At 30.3% G+C, this 27,712-nt stretch overlaps 4 protein-coding genes across 6 annotated transcripts; all 4 read right to left on the reverse strand.

Annotated features, from left to right (window-relative positions):
• On the reverse strand, positions 1–27,712 carry LOC112690674 (keratin, type II cytoskeletal 2 epidermal-like). Of its 3 annotated transcripts, XM_025564734.1 has the most exons (4): positions 27,593–27,712; positions 25,913–25,982; positions 10,487–10,568; positions 1–529 (listed from the first exon to the last, which is right to left on the reverse strand). In XM_025564734.1, exon 4 carries the CDS (start codon positions 405–407, stop codon positions 24–26), a length of 384 nt encoding a protein of 127 aa, XP_025420519.1. In that variant the 5' UTR covers positions 408–529; positions 10,487–10,568; positions 25,913–25,982; positions 27,593–27,712; the 3' UTR covers positions 1–23. The 3 variants fall into 3 exon arrangements, with proteins under 3 accessions (XP_025420519.1, XP_025420517.1, XP_025420518.1); XM_025564732.1 differs by lacking the exon at positions 25,913–25,982; XM_025564733.1 differs by lacking the exons at positions 25,913–25,982; positions 27,593–27,712 and adding an exon at positions 18,171–18,375.
• Positions 5,886–8,269, reverse strand: LOC112690675 (zinc finger MYM-type protein 1-like). Its single transcript, XM_025564735.1, has 4 exons — positions 8,201–8,269; positions 6,415–7,677; positions 6,012–6,243; positions 5,886–5,914 (listed from the first exon to the last, which is right to left on the reverse strand). Exons 1-4 carry the CDS (start codon positions 8,267–8,269, stop codon positions 5,886–5,888), a joined length of 1,593 nt encoding a protein of 530 aa, XP_025420520.1.
• LOC112690673 lies at positions 10,929–11,758 on the reverse strand. Its single transcript, XM_025564731.1, has one exon. The coding sequence runs from the start codon at positions 11,616–11,618 to the stop codon at positions 10,989–10,991; it is 630 nt and encodes a 209-aa protein (XP_025420516.1). The 5' UTR covers positions 11,619–11,758; the 3' UTR covers positions 10,929–10,988.
• On the reverse strand, positions 13,378–14,166 carry LOC112690672. The gene has a single exon (XM_025564730.1). The coding sequence runs from the start codon at positions 14,164–14,166 to the stop codon at positions 13,378–13,380; it is 789 nt and encodes a 262-aa protein (XP_025420515.1).

Genomic DNA, 27,712 nt, shown 5'->3' on the forward strand with positions numbered 1-27,712 from the left:
ATGCAACTATGATGGTACCTAGCTTACCTCACAAGCATTTGCCTAAGCGTGGTCTCGTCGTCACTGCTGTCGCTTTGGTCGGCCTTGGTCGAGCCGCGCTCGGACGCTTGCCGCGATGCAAATTGTCTTCTCGCCACGCCCACATACCGGTCGCTGATTACTTCGCCCTGGTCGCTGACCAGCACGCCAGCTACCAGGCCCCCGTCGCCACCACGAACGCTATCAACACCACCGTCACCGCTGTCACTGCACGGGGGGCTGCTGCTATTGATGGGCGCACCACCACCGCCGCCGCCGCCACCGCCGCCGTCACCGCGGCTTCCAGCGTCGTTGCCGTCTCCACCGCCGCTGTCGTAAACACCGCCTCCGCCTCCACAAACTCTGCCACTGCTGCTCGACACTTTCATACAACGAATCCACGGCGGGCGGTGCCGTCGCACGGCGCTCCACCAGACCGGCCCGCGGCGTGCAGCGGCGATACCACGTGCCGGCTGCTATTAGTTCTCACACCAACCGTCGACACCAACACCTGAATAGCCGATATCACATACACATACACCACTAAGCTTTGTATTTACGCAATTACATATTCAAATGTTATGCTCTGAACGGTGGAAGTGGTATTGTGGTAGTACGGTAGAGATGGCAGTAATAAAGGAATATTGCAGTAGTAGTACTCGTAATAGTAGTCGGAGTAGTTATAGTTATAATGAAATACCTATAAAAGCTATAGTGTACACATGTTACTAATTGCATGTATTATTGTGTTATCGTATTTTTAATTTTGACAATGGCTTATTATGTGAATAAAACGACAGAGTGGAGGTGTGTATTTGTGGAAAGGAATACATAGATTCAAAAAGGTATAAAATATATTTACTCAGTACAAATAGTTTTAATCATAACAGCACGAGAAAACCAAAGTGTAAAACAAGACTCACTAAACGTTCGATGAGTTAATCTTTAGAGAATGCTCTTATGAGATACAGAGTGATTACGAGGTGAGAACAGAGATGTTCGAGATATGTGTGTTGGTGGTATGTGTTATATGACGCGCAGTTTTCTTTCTGGGGAATATTCCCACGTGTTTGACGCATAGAGTAAAGAATATTTGACGTTTCGTCTCACTTAGAAGAATTTTACTGTAGTGGATACCATAGGCGTATTGCTGACAGGGGAGGGACAGTATATATATATATATATATATATATATATAGGTATATGAATATGTATACATAAATATAGATGTATAAGTTTTGCTCCATATTAATTATTCAATTATATTATAGGTTGTATAAATATATTATTTTGGTTATTAGTCAGTTCAATTAGTTTTAACGACGGAAGTATTTATATTTCCATACAGGTATATCATTAGTTCTAACACAAATGATAATTGAAATTTCACAGGATATCTGTATTTCAATAATATAATACTTGTACAGAAGAAGAAAATAAAACACATGATTTACAATTTCTAAACGAAAATTGATCATTTAGCCCTTCATAGTACCCAGAGCCGTGTCAAACATTTCAGCGCTCCGGGGCAAAATTTTTTCTACGGGGCCACTGGGCACAGGTAGCATATTAAGTGCAGATAAGGGCGCCCCCTTATTTTAAAAAAACTACGGCGCCCAGGGGCAATTGCTCCCTTTGACCCCTCCTTAACACGGTCCTGTTAGTACCATTTTTCTCTCAGGAGGAATGGTACTCTGAAGGGCTAAATGATCAATCTTCGTTTAGAAATTGTAAACGATATGTTTTATTATCTTCTTTTGTTCAAGTATTATATTATTAAAATACAGATATCCTGTGAAATTTTAATTATTATTTATGTTTAAACTAATGAAACTAATCTATAGTATCAGTACCATCGTTGACAGAAGAACCAGAGGTTAGTTAGTTGTCACGGAGAGGTTGGCGACAAAGTACGTTAGTGTAAGGTGATCGATGTATACAATTGATTAATCAGGATATCAAAACACCTGTCATTACGGGCTATAATAGAATACATGCACGTTTTCCTAGGAACGTGTTTTTTGCGTCGTGTATGACGTAATACGCTTAACGCAGTACGTCATCCACTTATTCTTTTGAAATTAATCACACTGTTTTTCTTCAGAGCGCAACACGTTCTATGTCAACGCAATAAGCTCGGCGCGATTCACTGACTGGCGACGTTTTATAAATGGTTGTTTTGTTTTTTTTTTTTTTTTAATTTGCTATTTTTTCGAACATATATGAAACTAAATTATAGTGTTAATATATTATTATTAATATAAAAGTGTTTTTAAGTAATAATATTAAAAAAAACAGTTCTGTTGGGCTGAACGTTATTCGTTTTTCGGACGACGATAACGAACAGTTAATCGAATTCCTTAGCAATCATATGATCTGAAGAATTATTGGTTATAGTTATTTTTATTAAATGCAATATATGCTACCCACTAGTCACACTTTCAGTAGTCAGCTGAATTGTTTAACATGCTGCGTTTTGTTTTGTTGGAAAACATTTCTACGCTGCGTAATACGTTTTGCGCTATCACGTCGATGTGATCGGTTTTTGCGACTCAAAAAAACGCACTCCTAGGAAACATACCTTAAGGCTATACGTAAACTGACGTAATGTTCAAATGAATTTGAATAAAATTAATAATATTTTGATTAACAAAAACACAGTTTTGTCGCGTCCCGCGTAATCACACGGTAAAACACATCACAAGGAGGTTCCCATGTACATCAAAAACCACAACTATGGATAAGTTAGATTATTGAGCTCATGTGGTTATTACACTAGATATTGTAATAAGAAGTTGGAATATCGAAATCACAGGCGTGGACGAATAAAAGAGTTCACATAAACGTTTTTATGGGAAATTAAACTAAATTAAAATAAATAGTTGATCGAACGTTTATAAACGTTATAACACTAAACGTTAATCACGTTTTATGGGAAATTAAATTAAATTAAATTAAAATGAATAGTTAATCAAAAACCACATCCTGGGCATTTGCGTCAATAATTATGTCACGGCCTGGAGATAACGCACACACACTCATAATTAACAGGAAATTATCTTATTTAAAATATTTTATTATCTTATTCATTTACACACACACATTTGGGATTTTACACACACACATATAATATCACATATAAAAGGGACCCGAAAACAAGGGCAAATTAGACGAGTCTTGTCTATGCTGCACTGAGCACCTTCACGTCAGTGTATGTTATGATCTGGACTTAGAAATATTTCCAATTATTTTATAAGTTACAATTGTTAGGACTTAAATAATTTCTATCACTAGAATATTTACAGAATTTGTAGTTAGGATAATTTTTATAAGTTAAATAAATTTAATTATTTTAAAAATAAGTCTTAATTATTCCTGACTACACTTCCACTCAAGCGTTGACTGAGACGTTGTAACTGAATTAACGGATCAAACGGTTGGCACGTAACAGTTTATCATGTTCCGTGATGCCGAGAAAAGATAAAATATTATTTATTACGTTAAGTTTCAGTGATAAGCCAAGAAATAGGTTGGTTTAAAAATGACTTTTAATGGAGATAAGAACTGTCTAAGAATTAACAATATCTATTCATGAATTGGTTCTACGATTGAATATTGGAGAACAACTTTCCAAGCTTTTACAATCGAAGAATAAGGAGAACTACTAAAAATGTATCCAACCAAAATATACCTTCAAATCTCATAATGTAGCCTTTACAGACGGGTCTCCAACGTACAATAATATATTTACAATAATAACTGATTATGGATAAATAAATGCCGCAAATAGTTTTAACAGAAATTTACAGATGATTTAATCATTTAAATTTTTAATTTTTTTATTTATATTTTTCCGAAAGACTAGTAATAGTCTTTAATTTCCTTTATAACTAAATAGTCAAACAGAAAAAGATTATAGTATAACTTTGTAGTCTTGCTATCGCTGTTGTAGTTGCTGCAGAGTAGTTGTTACTTATTGCTGTTCCTACAGCATATTTTCCATTGTTATAGTATGAATATTCAAATAGAAATACACCAATTCACAAAGTATAAAATACATTTAGTCAGTATAAATAATGACAACAGCACGAGAAAATTAAGTACGAATATAACACCATGGACGAACGAAATGGTATATTATGTCTGGTGACGAACGTTATATCATCTAAATTTGAATTAAACATTAAAAAAATGCTAGATCATAAAATTTTCATTGTACATATCATATTCATTTTGAAATATTATGTATCTACTAGATTACTAGCTAGTGGAGTTCCTTATCTAAAGTATGTTAGTATATTGATAACATTCAACCTAATATAGTTAATTATTCACGTAATTCTGAATATTAAATATTTTGAATAAAATGTTTGATTATTTGTACCCGAATATGCTATAAAATGTATTCATATTCGTATTAATTTTAAGGGTCACAATAGTGAAAATATTGAGGATTGCTGTATTTGAGCTTAATATAAATATTATACATTCTAAAAGTTTTTATGGGAATCTCTCAAAAAATAATACGTATACTGATTGATAACATAGACAAAAATAAAAACCTTCAAGTGATAAAAAAAAAAAAAAAAATTGAATGAAAATATATTTCTGTAAAATTAATAAATTTTTATTTCGTTCAGAGTTTCAAGTCATTATAAATAAAAATGTTAAGATATTTTTCCGTTAACCAATGAAAATTAATAAAATATAATAAACCGGTACCAAATTTAAAAAATTAGACAATGGGTTTTTAAAATATAAGTTGATGTTTTAAAATAAAGGGCATAGAAATAATTTTACAATTTATATGAGCATTTTGTGGTAATCACGATATGCATATAAATTACACTTGTTATATGGAACTGAGCGTAAAAGCATATATAAAGCAATAGTAGTGATTAGCGGAAAATTAAAGTTGAACAGGTGGAAAGGAAAGTACAATGGCATTCATAATACAAGGCAAGAGACACGCGAAATAAAAACTAACCTGTCAGAGACGCTTGAAACTTGTTTATGATTAGGGCACGGATGTTGTTGCATTTGCAACTTTTCTTCTACCTTTTAAATTTATTGCTAAGTAAGTTTTAAATACGTTTCATATAAGTACGAATTCAAACATAAAAGTTTTAAGTGCAATTTTGAAATTTTTTTAATTTTAGTGCAATTTTGTTGAATTTACTCATTTATAGAACTATTTTAGCTGCAAGGGCGTCCGCAGGAATGTGTCAAGGGGGGGGGCAAGGTATTTTAATTTTTTAATTTTTGTTTCATTATCTGATTAGTGATAATGTACCTTATTGTTTTCGACGTGTTTTCTATCATATAAGTAGGGAACGTAAAAATTAAATTATTAATCATGTATATAATTAGAACATTAAAACTTAATCTTACAGTATTAATCTTAATTAATTAATGTGCAACTTTAAATTAACAAATGTAATTTTTTTATACAAATAAAATGTAATCATTGATTTGGTAATTTTAGATTACTTATAAAATTAAATGTTTCTAGCTTCTATAAAATAAATAAAAAACTATTTGAAAATAACTTATTTATTCTTTTAATTAAAAACTAACATAGCTTATACTGCTTAGAGCTATATTATAATATTATAGTAAATAACTTTGATTAAAATAAATTGTTAAAAAAATATGTATTAATACATAATAAACTATATAAATAATAAAAACTTTTAAATTTTAATATTCTAAAATAAAATACGAGTATATACGCTATAGGCCTATACATAATGAAATAAAAAAGAAACATCATAAAGATCAAACTTAATATACGTATTACCTCACACAACTTGGGGTTCTTAGAAAAAAATAATATAAAAATATTAACAAATAATTATAAATAATAACTATTCAATCATTGAATAAAAGTTCCATTCTGCGTGGTAGTAAACCAAATTCATTTATAATTTCTTCAATTAGTTCTAATTTATGATTTTTGATAAACTCTTTATGGACAGCTATTATGCATAAACCATTAAGTCGATTATCACCAATAGTATTTCTTGTCCAAGTTTTTACTCTATGTAGTGTACTAAAAGTTCTTTCTATTGAACAAGTAGTAACTGGCAAAGTTAATGCGATAGTTAGTGCAATATAAATTGCTGGATATAAATTTGCTTCATCTAATAGACTTATGAAACTTATATTTTTCATTTCACTTTGACTTGTGTTTCTATTTTTCCATACATTATACCATAATATACACTCCTCAACCAAATTATCAATTTCATAAAAATTATTTATTTCTACTATCATGTTTTTAAATTCATCATGTTGCTTTATTTTCATATTATTCGGATGTAAATTTAATAAGGAATGAGCAGCACTGTTTTCATTAGAAAATCTTAGTTTTAATTGCATTATTAAGGAATCTACATATGGTTGGTATAAGGAAACTCTAAAATAATCTTCAGGAGTATTTATTGGATGATTTAAACGATGCTTTTGGTTAAAAACAATACGAGGAATTTCAATTTCTTCTCCAAGCTCATTTGCAACATTTTGAGCCTTTTTAAAAATCTCATGAAAATAATTTTTCGCATCCAGGTTGTTAAAAACTTCAATGATTTCAGTAATATATTTTCTAGCTTGAGATAAATCTAACTGTATTGCTTGTAATGCATTCGTTATAGGTTCTAGTTGAGCAGAAAATTTTGCCATTATGAATAAACACACTATAAAATTTGATTTAGTTGCTGCACTGTGTAACTGAAATGCTTGACTTTTTGTTTGTGAATCAAAGCATGTTTCCATAGATATTATTTCTAATTGTTCAACTATTCCAACAAAATGTTCACTAAAAATTCTTATAGTTTTATATTTTTCTGACCATCTAGTCTCGCAAAATAAAGGGATTTTTTCTATTCTTTTTCTTCTTTTAGGACTTAACCTAAAAAATTTAATAATCGACTTGATAATTCCAGCACAATTTTGAATATGCTGAAGTTTATTCAAATCATTTATTACTAAATTTAGTCTATGTGATGAACAGTGTACAAATACAGCTTTAGGAAATTCATTTTTAATAATTGCTTGGACACCATTATGAATACCTGACATGGCACTACAACCATCATATCCTTGTCCTATTAAATTGTTTAAATTAAGACCAGAGTGTCTCAAAAAATGTATTATAGATTTTGCTACAGTTTTAGCATGCATATCTGTTAATGCAACAAAACCTAAAAATTCTTCTTTAACTACAGGGTTTTCTGATTCAAATGAGATATATCTTATGCCTATGGATAACTGTTCGGTACCAGAAATATCAGCAGTCTCATCAGCGAGTATAGAAAAAAATGATCGCGATTTCACTAAATAATTTGTTATTCTGCTCAAGATTATTTTTCCTGTAATATTAATTATTTCATTTTGAACTCTAGCTGAAATATATTTGGAATTTTTGGGGCTTGATTCTAAATGACTTTGTAAAATTTTATCACCAGCTTCAATTCTAAAGTTAATTAAAGAATTGAAATTTCCTTCATTTGATGTTTTTCCACGCAAAGCAATTTCTTGAGTACCACAAAATAGTATACTTGAAATAATAGGAAAAATTTTTTTCCTATTATTATCAATCAGTAACTTATGAGAAGTGTTAATTTTATCAAAACCAGTTGAAGCTTTGTTAGAAAAAACCTTAATAAAATTAACCGCATTTTCTGTGCATTGTAAGTGTGTCTTGGAAACTTTGTGTTTGCATGCTTTTTTGTGAAAATCTTTATACTTAATACATGGTTTTTTTTACAAACTGAATTTGTTTATAAGAATTACCATGACCACTAGATGAATGAAATAGAACACAGAACACACAAAATGGACCTTTCATTTTTTTGAGAATAAGATAACCATGGTGAATATGTACTTAACCATTCATACCGAAAACAACGAGCAACTGACGTACTATCTTTCTTGAAACTATACTTAATTTCTGGTGTCCAGATATTGGTTAATAGTTCATGTTTTGTTTTTTCATCAATAACTATTGTATATGGAAGATTAACAAAGTTCCCAATATCTAGTCTACTAAATCTATCATTACCTAAATTACTAGAATTCGATAAATTTGAATTAAATGACTTTAATGACGATGATGTCGTCGGTATCGAATGTAATTCTGTAACTGGTTGTTCTTCAAAAGAATTATTAAAAATATCATTACTTGATTTATCACTTGGTTCACCATTTTCATTATAAATCTTACAGGTTTGATTTTGCTCATCTTGACCATCTTGTTTAGAATTATTATTACCCTTTTTTTTAATATTAAAAATACTAAACATCATCAATTATGAAACTACTCACTAAGACACTAGGTATATTCATAAATTACATTAAAAGTTATAAAAGTTCAGCTGAGTATATGTTAATACGCTGAGTGCCACGGTATTTATGATGGGTATATCCTATATAGTTAGTTTCCATGCTAAAATTGACCCGCGACGCCACGCCGAAGGTCAATTATTTGTCGAGATAATATTATATTATTATCGGAAATAGCACCGCTGCGTTGTTCGACACATCGCCGTCACCGTCGTCGTTATTCGGAAAAAATAATTAATACCCACTAAAAATAGCTACGCAAAATCCAAATATACCAAAATTGATTAATGATTATAAATATTAAATACTTGTGGTATTTTAGTATTTATATTCAATGATACCAATGCAATCACGAGATCCTATTAAATATTTAATATTCACATATAATAGTCGAAACAGTGCATCGAAAACCGATGACATAATACACCCATAATAATCCACATAACATTTGTCGACTATGTGGCACTCAACGTTTCAAAAAATGTTTTTAAATTAAAAAATATTTATTTTATGATATTTTATACTACATAATGGTTAAGATAATTGATCCATGAAAAAGCCAAGGGGGGGGGGGCAAATGCCCCTACTTGCCCCCCCCCCCCCTTGCGGACGCCCTTGTTTAGCTGTAGTCGAAATTCAACAATTGTTTAAATAAAATTATACTTTAATATCTCCAGATATAAAATTAAATAAGTAGTATAGTATTTAGTAATAATGGTATCTCATCTTTATTTCAATAATATCAAGTCAGTTGGTATTCAATACAATACAAAAATAATTTGTGAAATGTGACTGATTTTGACAGTTATAATCCGTTCTCAGTCACACCGTGAATTTTAACCTATCGTGTTCTGTTATTGTTCTGTAAATATGCCAAAAATTAAGGCAACAATTTCCACTGTTTTAAAAAAATACGTATTAGAATTTGGCGACAATGTGTTTTCATGTGATGAATACGTATTTTTCTGTAAATTGTGCGGCACAAATGTAAATGCTGAACGGAGGTACACAGTTACACACCATATTGAAATTGCAAAGCTTCGAAGGGGGTTAATCGAAAAAATACCAGCAAAACGTCTATATCGCAACTTCAGGTAACAACATTTACAAAAAAATCATCATTTTCTAAAGACTTGTATAAAGCCAAGTTATCCGCTAATATTACGTTGCATAAAATTAATAACCCGAAATTTTGTTTATTTTTGGAAACATATATGAATAGAGATTGGAATAGACATTCTAAATGAATCTACGTTACGCAAAAATTACATAACTGAAGTGTACTCCGATACTTTAAATAAAATAAGAGACAATATAAAGGGAAATAAAATTTGGGTTTCCAATTAATAATTTATTAATTATTATTATAAAATGTAAAAAAATATTTTTTTGGTAGAATTAAAATAAAACGTCTATAAATTGTAACGAAATGTTGTTGTTTTTTAGTGCAATTTTTAATATTTTAAATGCTATTTTCGGTATATTTTAATGCAATACTGCAATCAATTTTACTAGTTTTGTACTACTACAACATCCGTGCCCTATTTATGATTAATGCAATCATAGTTTTCGCTTAGAACAGAATATGTGTAGACCTACCTTTTAATCCTCAATTTAAAAACACACAAACAAAACAAGGGTCGTAAATACGATTCTACAATGTATATTATACAATATATATATAACTTATTATGTCAAAATATTATTGCTGTTCTCACTTCTACAATATTTCATATGTTAAATATGTTTTTAATTTGTCTATATAAACATGGTTATCTTTTATCTATTATCTACATAATTATTATTAATGATTTCCATTTATCTCACCCTTGGTTTAAGATATATATCTTAAACCATGATTTCACCTAAATAAATTGAATATCAATTATCTGTTGTCTTATCTAGATGATTTATGGGTTATCTTTGTACAACACTGAAAGGTACAGATTACATATCATGCTCGTATTTACTTAGTCATACGTATAACACCTTTCGAGTGTGTTTAACCAAGAATATTTATAATCTATAATACTCGTAACTAACTATACACTTATATTGATAATATACAGAAAAATTGTACCATTATAGTATAATATTTTATTTTAAATAAAAAAGGAATTTATACCTTGGTTTTTGACAAAAAATTCATTTTTTGTTCTTGTGTCTGTGCTGTTTAGATGTTAAATATTGATTAGGAGCACTACTTTCTGAAACACAAAAAAAAAAAAAATAATAACAGATGAGAGTTAGTATGTATTGGTATATTGGTTTTGTTTATTTAGACATTTAGTAATATTCATATACCTCATGTATTAAAGATATTCACTAATCAACTAATATAGGATATATATATCGTGTTTGTAATTTATAAATACCACATTTATAAATAAACTGTAATATAATTATGTTTAAAAATTCTCCAAATCAAAAATTATTAACATTTAATAATAATTTATTTTCATAAAACACAAATGCATTTAGTAAAATGAACAATAATAAATTTATAACATTGGTATCGATATAAATTTTAAAATATATTAATTTCTTATTCAGAATTGTATTTCGTTGTTATTTTTCCTGAGGTATTTGATATAATGCATAAGTTCTTCTCATAGTTCTTCAAATTTTTACAGTCCATTTAGGACCATCGCTGCCTCAACCATATCTTTCCACCTATATCTGTCTTCACTATCTTCAATCCTTATTAATTCTTCTGAGATTTCCGTGAGATCCGTTTTCACTCTGTCCTCCCATCTTTGTCTTGGTCGACCCCTAGGTCTTTTACCGTTTAGTCTTCCAGTGAAAAGATTTTTTACAATACCTTCCGATCTCCAAATATGGCCCACCCATTCTAACCTTTTACTTTTTAGATACGAACTTATAATGGGTTTATTGAACATTTGGTACATTTCTTGGTTAGTTCTTCTTCTATATTCGCCATTCTCAATTACAGGGCCATAGATTCGACGTAGTACTTTTCTTTCAAATATGTTTAACTTCTCTTCATCTTCTTTAGTTACCGACCAGGTTTCACAACCATACGTCAAGACCGGTCGTAAAAAGCTGGAATATAAATATTCTTTTGACTTCCTGGACAAAAGTTTCGATTTAAACAATTTCGCAAATGCATAATACCCCTTGTTCCCTGATGCAATTCTCAATTTGATCTCGTTATGCATATTGTTACGGTTGTTTATATTAGTTCCTAGATACTTGAAATCTGTTACTTGTTGGAAAACATATCCATCCACTAGCATAACATCCAGAGCTATCTCTTCTCTTGATACTACTAGATATTTGGTCTTTTCTTGATTGACTTTTAATCCAATCGGTTCCACTGCTTTGATTAGGTCTACAGTCCTTATTTCCACATCGATTCAAGAACTACCTAACCTAATGCATAAGTAGTTAATAATAATTATTATTTAAAAAACACAAGTAAGTTAGAAGTATTTTACTGGAATATTATTCTCATTTTGTGTATTATAAAATAAATAGAATTAAATTTAATGTTAATCACAAACCGATCAAACGCTGCCATGAAGGCTTCGGTGGACAGATCCGTCACGAGCTCTAAGTGCACAGCCTTTACGGCAAAACACACAATTATCGCAATATAAACTTTATAATTACGCGATTTGCACAACCGCAATTCGTGCATTGATAACGAGCCCGCGTAGTCCACGCCCACTCGTGTAAAAGCTCGACATTGTTGTACGCACGTTGCAGGCAAATCGGCCATCAATGGTTGCGGGTTACGATCGTCAAAGCGTACACACACCGTACATTGTATCACTACGGTGTGGATGATCGATGGAAGAGACACAATCCAAAAATGCCGGCGGATCATCGCGGACATTACACGTTATTTTATGCTAGCGTCGGCAAATTAACGTCGATAAAAATGAGGTCTTTGATAACAATTTGGGGTGTTTACTTTCAAATGGTAAATCAGAATGTCTTAGTTGACCTCCTACGCGAAAGACTTCCTGGTCATCGACAAACGGGCATAGCCGAGTGAGCTGCTTCGAAGACATACGTTCATTCTTATGCAACTCGTCACAAAGTTCGGCGAACAAAAACTGTTGTGAATTGAGAAATTGAGAACAATGGCGCGTAATGTTTCATTGAGCTCTATTTGCTTGAGGATAGGTATCACCTCGGCAAGACGGCGCATCATGGCAACTACGCGGATCATATGATCGTACGATGAAAAGCGTGCAAATCACTCCGAAGGGGGTCTTCAAATTGTTAATAAGAGGTTGATAAGTCGGACTTCGGGCAAGTCGGAACACGTTAGACGATCCTTATCCCTCCCCAATTCATTTGGATGGTCCTTGATAAACTTCAGGCCGAGCCAATATAAATTAAATTGTGGTAATTCTGACGGCATCAGCCTGCGTGACGCACAGTCGGCGGGATTAGCGAGTGTCGACATGTATCGCCAATGACAATTTGGTAAAACGGATTGAATCTGATGCACGCAGTTCGACATGTACTATTTAAATGTTTTAAATGTTTTAAATGTTTCATGTGGAACAGTCAACCATGAAAGAACCACTAACGAATCTGTCCACGCGAAAGAGTCTAGAATGGTAACGCGATCTCCTAGAGCCATCTTTACACGATTCAACCATCGAATGAGCAACAAGGTAGCGTTCAACTCTAGCCGTGGCACCGTCAATACTTTCCTTGGAGCTAATTTAATTTTTGTACCAATAAGAAAGAGAGAGGAATCTCGTGGTGCGTCGAGTACGCGCAAGTAAGCCACAGCCGCGTACCGCCGTAACGACGCATCGCAGAAGCCGTATAAAAAACATGACGCACCCGGAGTGGTGTTGCAAAACCGCGGAACGCAAATGGTTGAAAGCTATGGCAATTCGGTCACGAATTGTGCCCAATCGGTGTGAATTTCGTATGGCTATGGGTCATCCCAGTCACATGCCACCTGCCATATACGTTGCATAATATGCTTAGCTAAAAAAATATCAGGAGCAAATAAACCCAATGGATCGATTAGGCCGTCAATGACAAGATACCACGTTTTGTGAATGTTGGTGACACCTCTAAACATAGTTCGCAACAAAAATAATCCTCATTTGTATACCAGTGTATACCAAGAACCTTTGTGTCTACGCTATCGTCGTCGGCGAATGACCTAGATTTTACGACGCAATGATCCGCAGGTACGTTCTGCAATAGAGCCGAGGTATTACTTGACCATTTACATAATTCGAGACCTGACCGCGCCAGTATTGACTTTAATTCCGATTGAACCACGACCGTATCAGTGATGGTGTCCGCCCCGTAGCAAATACGTTTGTTGACGTATGTTTGATAACGTAACGCATCGCGATCACATGGAAAAGACACGCCATCACTGTCAGCTATAGCGCGCAACACGCGGAGTGCTAGGAAAGGGGCGTAGTTTACACCATAAGTCACGGTATTAAGTTCATAATCAATCACTAGATCGAGCGTGGAGTCACGCCCCAATATGTGTTGATAAGCGCGGAACTCAGGTAGGATCAAAATTTGACGGTACATCTTATAGATGTCTGCCGTGAATGCGTGGTGAAATAAACAGAAACGGATCAAGATATCAACTATGTCACGCTGTAATTTGGGTCCGGGAAGCAATGCGCGATTTAACGACATACCCGTGGGACCTTTCGCAGACGCGTCAAAAACTACCCTAAATTTAATATCTGCACCGTCATTCTTACATATAGCATGGTGGGGGATATAATACTGTCCGGGGGTTGTTGCAACCGACATATGACCCAATGCGAGATATTCGGCCATGAAGTCTTTATGCAGCGACTTGAGTATAAGATCGGTGGTCAATTTACGTTCTAACGCCTCAAATCGCTTTATTGCCGACTCACGGGATCGAGCAAATGTATTGTCAGACACGGGTGCGTGGAAAGGTAATGACACGGAAAAACGACCCTATGGTAAACACACGTGTCCGTCTCGGAAAATTTGTTCTCATCGCCCGTCATCGGAAAAGGTTTCCGGAGCAACCTCAGGTTCTTCGACTCCCCAAAAGCAATGTATGAGTCCTTCTAGGGAGATAGTAAGGGACACCGGTAATGAATGTATTGATGCTAGTTCGCCCTCGGAAATTGATCCCATCAGAGTCCATCTGAAAATCGAACTGAAAGCGACGGGAAGATTTTCATCGACCATGATTTTGCGCCCGTCCATTACTGTCGCATATACGTCACCTCCCAACAATAAATCGACCGGAGCTGTAATGCGGAACGACGGATCGGCCAACGTTAAAGTCGAAAATCGATCTTTTATGTCTACAGGTAAAATATTCCTAGGGAGATCATTAGTAATTGATGGCAGCATCCACGCATGTACTGATAACACAGTTTCATTTGAATGTCACGGTTGTATTACGCAATCGACACGCCTCTGGACATCTGTAATTGGAACGCCAGACAACCCTGTCATGGGTGAAATCCATCGATCGCGTCGAAGTCCCAACCGATCGGCACATGCGGTAGTTATTACACTAATTTGTGATGCGCAATCAATTAATGCACGTAAAGTTTGCCAAGAACCCGCTCTATGCGGTACATGAATTAGCGCCGTTCCAAACAATAATGTATTAGAACCTTGTGGCGAGGGTGCAGACGCGCATAATACTGCATCTGACTGGGATGCCTCGCTTCTACTATGGGTAATATTCCCCGGTGGGTAAATGAGGGAATAATGTCTGAGGCTTCAGAGAAAACTCCTTGAAATCATTCCTGTCTTACAACATTATGATGTACTCAGTGTCGGTCTGACCCACTCGGATACCCGGTAATCGCCGGGAGCCCTGAGATTTATTCTTAAAATAAGAACGCCATCAGGGGCAGATTTACAGTTAGAGAACTGTGGGTCAGCTTATTTCAAGAGGCCACTTATTAGAGCTGAAAGTGGATTATAAATGTATTCCTTGTAACAAAAGAACAATATGATCATATAATATTTGTTTTCGAAGCTTATTCACAATTATCATTGTAAAAATGTATCTTATTTTATGGAATCATACATATGGTCTGGTATAGAGATGTTTTATTTTACTGTAACATTAAACTAGTGACGTAATTTGGGGGTGGTGGAAACTGGGGCATTTTCTAGTTTAGTTGTAACTTCAACTTATAGTCAGCACACTTGAAAAATATAAAAACCCTTCAGGATAGCTAATATTGTCAACAAATATTAATTGTGAGTCAGCTGACCTCCTGAACCTCTCCTAAATCTGTTCCTGGACTCGAAGCAACCATACTAATATGAAAAATCATAGTAATTATTTTCTATCCCATTCCAATAATAAATTTTTTTCCGGAGACCCAATCATGAGCCAGACCTACACTGAGTGTACCTTATCATGAGAACGAGAAAACATAAAATCCGATAACCGGGTTAAAAATTAATTTACTTTTTTTCTCTGGTTTAAGTGATCAAGAAAATCAGTTGTGTTATGTGAAACTAACCTAACCTGATGATACATTTTTGATTTAAAACCAGTCGTACATCAAAATAGTATAATACTCTAGGCAAAGAGTTTATTTATTTATATATATATATATGAACTATTTATTCATACATGTATTTACGAGTATTAATAATTTACTAATTTTTATTTTATTCTTATTATTTTATTATTTAATATTGCTAAACAGTTTAGTCTAGCTTGGATTCCAAGCTCTTATTTTCTTTGGCTGTTTATAAATTATCTATCTAGAACTAAATAACATTTTTGTTAATCGGTAAAACATTGGTAAGTTATTAAAAATGTAATTCATTGAATGGATGCATTTAAATTATCTTAATTGGTTGAGGCATGGAAAACTAAATTTACCAATAGTTTTCAAATTCGATGTATATTTTTTTTATCATACTCGCATATTATTTTAATGCTTAAGAGGCCCCCGAATTATTTGCCTCAGGCACTAAAAATCCTTTCGACGACTTGCGTAGAACAATAGGGGTTTCAGCCTTCCCCAAAATTCACCAGAGACTTTAAATAGTTTTCTTTATTATCAACTTTTTCTGAACCAACGATTAAATTTTGAATATGTAAAATGTAATAGCTACTTTGAACAAATATTTTTGCTATAATTAGAAATATCAAAAATCATTTCATTTACTGAATTAATTTTTATTTTCAGTTAATATAAAAGTAAAATTAGTCATATTCACCAAAATGGTTAAATCTTTTTCTTCCAATACAGTATGCAAAATTTGTATTTTTTTTCAAATTTACTAAGGCATTTTATTTATACTTGTTTAAATATAATCCATAATAATAATAAGTTAATGTAATTTAAATATTAAAAATCTACTTGTAAAATATTCAATACAATATTTGCACTTATGTATGGTATAATAGTTTTAATTCGAGTGGATTTTGGTATTTTATAAAATTATGATTTAAAATTATTTATGTTATAGGAAACTAAAATATTTTGAATATGTAACATACATAGTTAAAGTTTTCTTGTCAATCTAGTAAATTATAAAAGAATACATCATATAATCATTATAATTATTAAAACTAAACTTCGTTCAGGATGGTTTTCAAATACAACGGTTTGTCGTTTATTTGGAACAGAGACGCCGGAACCGGGGGGGGGGGGGGGGGGTGCCCCTTCGAAATTTTTTGTGGAGGGGCATAGAGTATGTTTCGCCTCTCCAAGTATAGGTACGAACTTAGTTGATACTTCATGTGGACAGCTTGGAGAAGAATTTGGACTGGGTAGGTATATATAGTATTTTCGGTAATAATAATAATCTATTATGATTATTATCTATTATAATCTATTATATTTTTATTATTAAATAATAGATTAAAGTAATTAAATACACCATGGGATTATCTGTTAACATAGTATTTCTGTCTATAAGTGAAAAATGGATTTGAAGATAAAACTACAGTGCCATATAGAATTTGTCCTCACTCGTCTGAGCTATTTATAATAAAGAAAAACAAATGTTAAAAACAAACGTGTTATCAACATTAATATTTATATTTTATTACGTTATACACTTATGCACCTTGTCTATTTTGGACAAAAGTATTGTTTTTATAGTATTGATACTGTCGTGTGTAGTGCGTATAGCTTATACCTAGGTAGTCAGTAGTCATTATTGCGTAATATTATTATATCATTATGATACGTGGTTCCTAGTTGCATGGCTTTTTGAGCGATTTTAAATTACTGATTTATTTACAACTACCTATTTATAAAGTTATTGAGTATTTTAAAATAACTTGAATTATCTTTTATCCTACCAGGAAAACTATAATTGTTATCTCGAAAAAAATATTTTAAATTAGTATGATAATAGTGGTTGATTAGAGACTACTCTCAGTTTGCCCCTCCAAAATATATTATGTTCCGGCGTCCCTGATTTGGGATGTATTAGTACTATTATCAAAGCTCTGATGTACAACATATCGACCTACTTAATGTTTAAACTGTTTCACTATCTGTGTTTGTATGTTCGTCAAAAGTTCATTATTATTGTCTGAGGAACGAACAAATTTTCAATTTATATAATTGTTTGATCTATATAATAAAGTATTTATTTAAAATAACTGAACATTTATAGAACCAAATAGTATTATACTTATTCATTAACTGTGCTATCGTGAATTCTATATTCGTATAAGTAGGTACATTATGTTTTAATATAATATTAAGTAAGAGTATTTATATTTATAAAATTACAAGGTACCTAAATTGAATGTAATAATTAATGTTGTTATGCGTTCATTAAATTTAAGAAAAAATTGTTTTTACCGAGAACGTTTTGACGTTTTGACGCTCACTGGTATTGATCTAAACAAAACATAACGTTCTACTGATAACTTAGAAGGAAAATAATTTTCCGACAATACACGGACCGAGTAGATAAACGTTAACACGTCAACATTAATAGACCGCAGAACGACACATCAACTAAAACACGGAGCGTACCTGTAGCTCTTACGTTTGCAGAACACCGACTAACATACAAGACCTATTGTCTATGGTTAGGTGTCCATAGTGATTACGTAATGTGTGATGCCGATATCAGAAGGGCGTGGTCGATAATGGTCGAAACTTGATAAAACCCGTTTTTATTCAATTGGCCGTGCTACATTTGTTCCGTAGTACGTCATTACTCCCAATGATCTGTTCGTTCCAAAATTAATTTACCGTAACTATATACCATATCCAAAGCCATCCTAAGAGTTTTTTAGGGTCCAGGGCAAATTAATTTGAGGAATCCTCAATCATCAAAATAATATACGAGTATTGTAATATGCCATACGTCACAAATATATATTGTATATAATATGTATATAATGATGTGCAGGAGAAGACGTATTTGTAGTGCTTCACATAATTAAAAATGTATTATTAGTTACTTATCATTGTTGAGAATTTATAGAAAAAAATTTAAATTGTTGATAATTTATCATAAGAATAAATTATGATTTATTAATTACTAAAGTAAAATACTAAATAAATATTAATTAATAAATTACTTTTCATTAATATTAGAAAATTAATAAAAAACTTAAACTTATTTTGAATAAACTCGAACCTTTTAAGGAGGTGCTTAAACATTTTCTGTGAGGGTTTAAATCTCTAGAGACCGTATTCTATAAAATATCAACCCATAGTTACAGTTAAACAACAGAGGTTTTAATTTTATTTCGTTATATAGGTATCCATTGAGTATTTTCATTAAATTCAATGTTAATTTTAAAAATTAAAGTACTTAAAATCATTTATTTTCTGATATTTTACATTTTAATATGACTTGATTTCAAGTGTCCAGAAATAAAAATTGTGATTGAAGATTTTGCAAAACCAAGTTAACCGTCAAAACAATAAATAATATTTTTATTATGACATGATATATTTTTTACTGCTATTCAGCAGGAATATTTTGCTATTTCGCTAGTATAATTTTTTTTTAGGACAGTATTAAATGAAAAATGTTTTAACTGTATTATTCAATGAATGACAATTAAAACTATAAATTATTTTTGATGCTATAAAAGTATAATAATTCAATTTAAATGTCCATCAACTTTTCTTATCAATCACGCCATAAATGTTTAACACAGTGTACTTGACATTAAAGGAAAATCTAGATTGAGTAAATCGACCTTTCATTGGCATATATTTATTTCTATTTTGACATAAAATATGTAGTATTTTATAGTCCATATGATTTAAAACTGATTATTCAATTATTTAAACTAACATTATGGTAGGAATAACTATATCTGACTTTTTATGTATTTGCTTATCAATACTTATGATTTATAAATTGTATATTATATTTATTGACTAAATAATATTTATCATAACTTATTTATACATATAATATTTAAATAAAAAAACTATTACAACTTAATTATATTTTTTCTAGATTTTTAATATTTGTATAAAAAAGTATAACGTATATCAATACTAATAGGTATAAATAAGTTAAAAATAAATTTAACTTTCAACCTTTCAACTTTAAGTTATAAGGAAATTATTAATTTTTATTGAAACAATATTGTTCATAAATTATATAAATGATTAAACTATTATTTTATACCAAAAAAAACTCGATGATACTTAAACATGGTTTGATTATTTATAGAACATTTTGATTATAATTTCTGTTAGCAAAAAAAATGTGCAAATCTTAAAAAAAAAAATTTAATAATTACAGAGATAATAAAAAGATAATTCTATAAACTTAAATTTAATAAAGTATTCAATAGTTAAATTATTATGGTTATTTACATTTTTCCAACCAAAAATCATATTAATTAATGATCAAGTTTATTATAAATTTGTAATACATTCTTGTACTTCATATAGTTATTTGAACGTTTATTATAGTATTAAAGATTAACTTTATAATAGTTACTAGTTGGAATAACTGTTACTAAATTTCATCAACCCAAACGGTGTGAATTTTAGTAATAAATCGAATACGGTATTTGTATAAGCTAAATTATACAAATTATAAAAATTATCATTATGTATAATTTAATTGTCCCTTTGTAACCTATATCTGTTTTATTAAATACTGTTAAATACGCAATCAATTAATAAATCTAATCACTATTACTATATGTTATATAACTACTGTAAAAAAACTGATATGAATTATATTAATGTTTGAATGTTGAAATAACAAAATATTCAAAAAATAAAAACAAATTAAGAAATTGTCAAATTATAGTATCAAATAGAAACTAGACGGATTAAATATTTACATACAATATTATAATAAAAACTATTTAATATTCATATTGACGCTCAGGGTAGGAAAGAGGGGTCCATCGTTTCCTCGTTGAAACACATTAAATTACCATAGCCATATTTACGATTGCACACACCAAAATTATTATTTTATTTTCTGAAATTTGATATTTTATATATTAAGTCCTCAATTTAATTATTTTATAAGAAAATATTACTTAGTGCCACCTAACCCATTATATCCTAATAAGGGTTTTAGCTATACAATTATTTCATGTAAAATACTATCTTGTGTACAATATAAAATACAACTAGATCAAAATATGAAAGAAATATATCCTATAAGGCTATAAATGTGTAAATCAAAAAAACCTATTTTAGTTTTCTAAGTTCTGATCAAAAAACATAGATTAAAAGATATAGGTGACAAAACTAAATATGTTAACTAAGTCTAAAACCCATATGGTGTTCATTAAGTTTTATTACCATTAAAAAATCTATTCTTAATTTTCTTTTGTATATTTAATTCAACTTTAGTAAATCATTTTTCCCGTCATGCTACTATTTATTTGATTTTAAATCACGGTTGCGTGTATGTAATAATTATAAGTAACTGCGTAGTTAGTAAGTCTATGAGCTAGTATAAGTACCTATTATACTACATGCAACATATTATATCACAATAATATTATTCGGCCTCGACCATGGCGTAAGTCTCAAGAAACTACCGAAGCGAAAAACAAAAATAACGCAGTAAGATATTACAGCTTACAATATAATGTAATATTATTGAATTTCGTCCATAAACCATAATTATGATTTTGCACTTCTTCTTTGTTAATTGTTATTATAGTATTTTTTTTAAATTTATTTAGTTAAAGTAGCTCATAGTTTAGCATCAGATATAAATTTATATGTTAAACAAAGAAGAAGAGCAAAATCATAAAATGCAATAATTATTATTGCATTCGATTTTTAGTAGTCACAATTACACTCACTAGCGTGTTACGTGTTGTTGGTTAAACAGTTTCTTAAGAAAATGTAAAGGATTTACGTAATAATATTCCCACCTTATAGTTGCAAGTAACAACAATAATAATATATTTATATATATTATACAGTAAACACTAAACCGTACATTAATGTACATCATATGCATATATATATAAATTAATCACCCATGCTATAACAATACCGTGTCGATTTAATGTCTGTTGGAAAATCACAAACCCCCAACCCCAAAATTTGTTTAACGGTGGCAAAATTTCACAGTGTACGTAATAATAATAATACTAATAATAATAATAATGAGTTAACAATTAAATTTGTGATAAATGAACGGTTTAATGAGTAGCGTGTAATAAAGGGTTAAAATATAATACACACACATATATATATATATATATATGTACGAATAAAATAGGCGTTCCGGTGAGAAAGAGTGCGGTAACGGTTTGGCGTTTATTGTCTGCTCGCGTGCAAACGTGTGGTAGGTAGTGGGTACATAATGATAATATTCGATCGTCGGTTTTGTTTATAACAGCACAACACCGTTCGCGGCACTCGTGTTCATCGTCGTCCCTGCACGTCGACGACAGTCGGCCGACTTTGTACCCGACAACAGCGGTGGCGAAGACTGCGGCACCGAATAGATAATTCGCAAAAAAGCCCGAGACAGAAACGGTGGATAATGCGTAACGGCGGTGGAGGTGGTGATGGTAGAACGTGTGCAAAAATTTGAATAGAAATGGCGAAGAAGCGAAAGCGCGACGGCGGTGCTGCAGTGAGAAATGGTTTCCTACGTCATACGTCACAAAGCGCCCGTTTTATGACGTCATCAATCTTGTTCCTAGTCGTACGCATCGATTTTAAGCGTATACAGCCGCCACCAACCACTACCGCCGTTAAACGTTTGAAAATTGCACCCGTTTCGTACATCATACATTATACACACGATTCGTGTCGCACATGACCTCTGCTTACGGGCACTTGTGAACGGCAAAGGCCCTACGGGAAATTCTGATCTAATGTTTCGCCCAAACTCGTATAATATGCTGATTGCTGCGGCGTTATACGGCTGAGCAAGCAGCTTAAAATGTACAATTATAAATATGCGATCGACAAGGTTGTATCATTTCTTATAGTATATAACAATCAAACATTATTCAGCGTAGTATTTTATGACCACATCTGGAAGATTTCCATAGTTCAGCGAATTATGGATGGATATACTTTTAAAATATACAGATATTTTAGATTTTTAGCTTCAAGATTATCGTTACAGTAATGTATAAATCATATATGTACACAGAGGTTTCGCAACCGTAAAAGTAGGTAGCTGACAATAAGTCAACGTGTCTTAACAAGTAAGAAGCACTCGTCCCAATCACTCAATAACTTTCTCCTCTATGGGCTCTGGAAGACAATGACAAATAATTAAAGTTATTATTATTGTATACTAAAATAAATGCATGCTTTGAATGTAAGAGCAAAAAATGATTTTCCCATAATCATTTTTTGGCACTAGCAACTCAAAAGAGCAAAACACTAATTTTGTCTCTGTCTGTTGGTGCCTATCATTCACTAAATATTCAAATAAATATGTGTGCCTCTATTTTTCCTATTTATGTTTTATTAAATATTATTTTAGTAAAATTTTGTTTCTTAAATGTAAATACGTCTGTTATACATTAATACCTATAACGGGAATTATTGTTTGCCTATTCAAAATAATTTTATAAAGTATTAAATACTATAATAAATCTGGCTAAGGTTTTGAGTAGACATCATTATAATTATTATACGTATTAAAGTCAATCACAACAAGTATCATTAATTGTTATATTTTTTCCAAAAACCTTAAGTTGTAACGATTTCCATTAATTAGAATAAAATCATAACCACCAAAAATAAAATTTAGTATTATAAGTTGGTAAAATCCTAAGAGCGATTGGTAAGATACAATTTTCATACAACAGTAATTAATAGTTTTATGTTTAGAGTTCATAACCCGAAAAATAGTTCCAAAGAAGTTTTCAGTTTTTAGAATATGTAGATAATAATGTTGGATTTAACGGTGGTGCAGAGGTGCAACGCACCGGTACCTTAAGCTCCAAGAGACCTCTAAAAACAAAATCTAAAATTGAAAATTATCTGTTTCTTTATTTCTTTGCTTTTTCGTGCTTTTTTTTTTTATATTTATTCATTGTATTCGATTCAACAACTTTTATTAGTGAATTTATAAATAGGAATGTCTGAACGTATATTTGAAAGTAGTGCTCAAGTATGAAAAAAGAAGCTACTTTTACAAAACATTTTTTTTTTTTTTTATGGGGCTTCTATTTGATATTTACAATAAGACCTCCCAAGTTTTAGATACAATACTGATAGAGAATCAATGGTTATAATCTTGTGAAAATCGTTCTGTACATAAATATAGAGTATTATTAACTCATAGACTTAATAACTACCTCATTCCTTTATTATAATTGTTTATAATTATATAATATATATACATAGATGAGACATATTTAGTTCAATTAAACTATTAGAATATATCATACTTATTTATTAAAAATAATAATGTATCCAGTACTTGAAACCATAATCAAATTTTAATTACGAGTATAATTTTTTTAATGCAATTCTTAATAGTTAGAAGTGCTGATTTTAATTTATTGTATATGGAATACTACATTTTGTATTTTCTTTTTTTTGTAATCGATGTTTTTAAATAGTTGAGATGTAATTATTATATAATTAAATGCTAGATGTATATAAAGATACTTTTTAATAGTAACGAACATAATAAAGATGTATACGACTAATAAAAATAATTTTTTATTGGCTGTATTCTACATACATATAATTTATATAAATGGAAATGTGGAATAAATTAATAAAACTGATACATTGTCAAATCTGTATTTAGGTACAAGAGTGTAGCCATAGAGTCCTTGAATTTGATTACATTGTAATACTTTTTTTTTTTTTATAATTTTTTTGATAATACAAATGTGATTTTATTGCAGTTAAACTGTTGAAATAACCTTGTGCAAAACAATACTTTTTTATGGGTTCATTATATATATAAGTATATATAGCGTACAATAATATTCACTCAAGACTTTTCAATTATTTAAACTGTGTAAAAACTATTCTAATATCAATTTAAATTTAGATAACATAATTAAATTGTGATATATTTTGATAAATATTTCATGTAACTTATAAATTAAATATATAAATGATGCAATTAAAATTATTATGGTGTCAGAATAACTAATAAACACAAATAATTTTAACTAATATATTATCTTCAATGAAAATAAATAATAATGTTAAAAAAACAAAAAATAAATATAATTATATATAAAAATAAATATATTATTTATTGCATAATATTTGTATTATTTTAATGTAACAACTATTAGAAAAAAATATATATAAAACTTTTTTTCTAATTTTATTTGCCTCAGATGAAATGTCTAGTAAAGGAGGTAATATTTTTAAAGTAGTAACATTTAAGTGATGATGAAATTTATAAAAAAAATTACATTTTATTATTACATTTGGTCTTCGGTTTTATTATTTTAATAATAACTGTTGAATCTATTATTATATATATAAAACGCTAAGATAATATTCATTTTTATATATTTCTTTTATTTTAGCACATACTGTCAATCAGCGGCGGATTGGCTAATTACCATATTATCGGCCCACCATCCAATAATAATAATTTTTCATAAAAGTCTCTTTTATTCATGGATAAAATGCTCGTAGAACTGTTTACAACACGTTTACACTAGGTTTTTATCTCAATCTTACAATTAAATACAATATACTTAAATAAATTATTTTTATAAAATAATTTTTAATCCAAGTACATCAGCCTAGTGTTATAATACGACTACTGGCCCATCGGGAACTTTCCCGGTATCCCGGGGGGCCAATCCGCCGCTTCTGTTAATTTACCTAATATAAAAGTAGATAATACATGAATTGTAAAATTACATTCAATTTCTTCCAGCAAGTATTTTTATTTTTTTTGATAAACAATTATTTTGATATTTAATGGTTTGAAATCAAAGCTTTGCACCCAAATTAATCCTAAACCCAGAATTTGAATTAAACCAGAATTATTTCCCAAAAACCAAAATCCATATTCACGAAGTTTAATAAACAGGAAAACCCTAAAAGTAATATAAACCAAAAATATAATTAAGAAAAATCCCGTATTATTCTGCTCTTTTATTATTGATGTGAAAACATTTTATACCTACTGCATTCAGATTTTTCCGCTTGGGCAGTGTACATTTTCGAGCGTTACCTTTTTCCCGTAACGCTCGATACCTATAAAAAGAAAAGGCGATTTTTATGGCGATTATAAATAAAGTTCTACTGGACCGATTTGCATAGTTTTTATTTTTATTTTGGGCTAGTAAAGAAAATTGTACACCTGATTTATATAAACAACAATTTGTTGTTGAGTTCTATACGATCATGTTAGTAATAAACTATTTAGGTGAGCAGTAAATATACACTTTAGAAGGTATAATTTTAAAACACATGTGAATAAGCACTGCAAATGGTATAATAAATTACAATTCTTATATATGTCTGTAAATATTCACTAATTAAGGTAATATTAATTTCAGAATGATAGAATTAATTTTTAAGTTTTGTTTTGTGAATTAATAAAATCTGGATTGTCTTAAAATACGGTTAAAAGTGAAAATAATTATATATGTTATAAGTTACACGTTATGTAATTACGTTTAAACTGATTTTTATTTCTATTTAAACGTCAAAAGTTTAAGATATGACAAACACTTTCGCTTTATTTTATATTTTACACAAATTTAACATATCCAATTTAATCATTCATTCTAGAGATTCTAAATCATACATATAATTAGTACTGCATTTTTTATGTGTTCGTTAGTATAAATAAGCAATTACCTATGTACAATTTTGGACGTACTCTAGATATTGAAGCTACATTGCAATACATCTACATTTTTACAAACCCCCAACCTATGTAAATAGTAAAGCAGATAATTTTTTTATTATTATTAAAATATTTATAGGTATACCTATAAATAGTATACCTACGAAGTTTATGAAGTATACTAGGGTTTATTTCTTTTGCCGTTTTTATGTAAAATAATACCGTTAAGGAACTATGTAATTAGCATTTATAATTTATGGTATAAATAAAATTTTTAAAAAGGATTCAATTGTAAATTATATCTCAATCTTCAAATACAACTTAATGGTGATTATTTGATAAGATTTTACGGCCAACATAGAGTTTGTATTTTATGTATTCATAATAATTAAACATAAAAATTTTATAATATTAAAATGTACATATTTGTAAATTACAAATACAGTTTAGTTTTATGGAAGTTAAATATTTTTCTTAATGCTTTGAAGTATAAAAATTTAATTTCAAACTAGCTATTAATTATTTATTAATATTTACTGTTCGGATGAACTTAGTGAAGTGGCAGGGGATACTTGTAAAAATGTTGTATACTTTTTCACTGATTAAAAGCAATTGATTCTGAATTCCAACTATACAAATGTTTTATCGTGTATATCCGTTTTTACTTTACTATCATCATGCTTTTTTTTTTATTAATTCAGTTTTCAAATAAATACAATTTTATTTTTAATATGCTCAATCATGCCAAACCACTTAAAATATTATGTGGAAAAACGGGTTATATAAGTGATACAGTTTAATTTTAAATGTGAGTACATAATAATAGAATATATTAATATTATACAAATAAGTACGTAAACGAGTTACCCTAAAGCCAAATCTGTGTATACGATTTATTAGAAAATATGTGCCAATCATTTTTTTTTCTAATTATAATATAAATTCATTTTTCAACTAAACCATTAAAAAAAAAAAAAAACATAATAAAACTCCATGCCTTTATTATACTTACCAGTATACATGAATATGGCTCAATTAAATTGGAATACCTAAGACTCGTATACTCGGAAAAACAGTTTTTCGTTCACTAGTTTGTTGAGTATCTCGTTCTATCAATGTTCCGAAAATCTAA

This window comes from Sipha flava, unplaced genomic scaffold (assembly GCF_003268045.1).
Source record: "Sipha flava isolate LNK unplaced genomic scaffold, YSA_version1 51779_pilon_pilon, whole genome shotgun sequence".
Taxonomy (NCBI): Eukaryota; Metazoa; Arthropoda; class Insecta; order Hemiptera; family Aphididae; genus Sipha; species Sipha flava.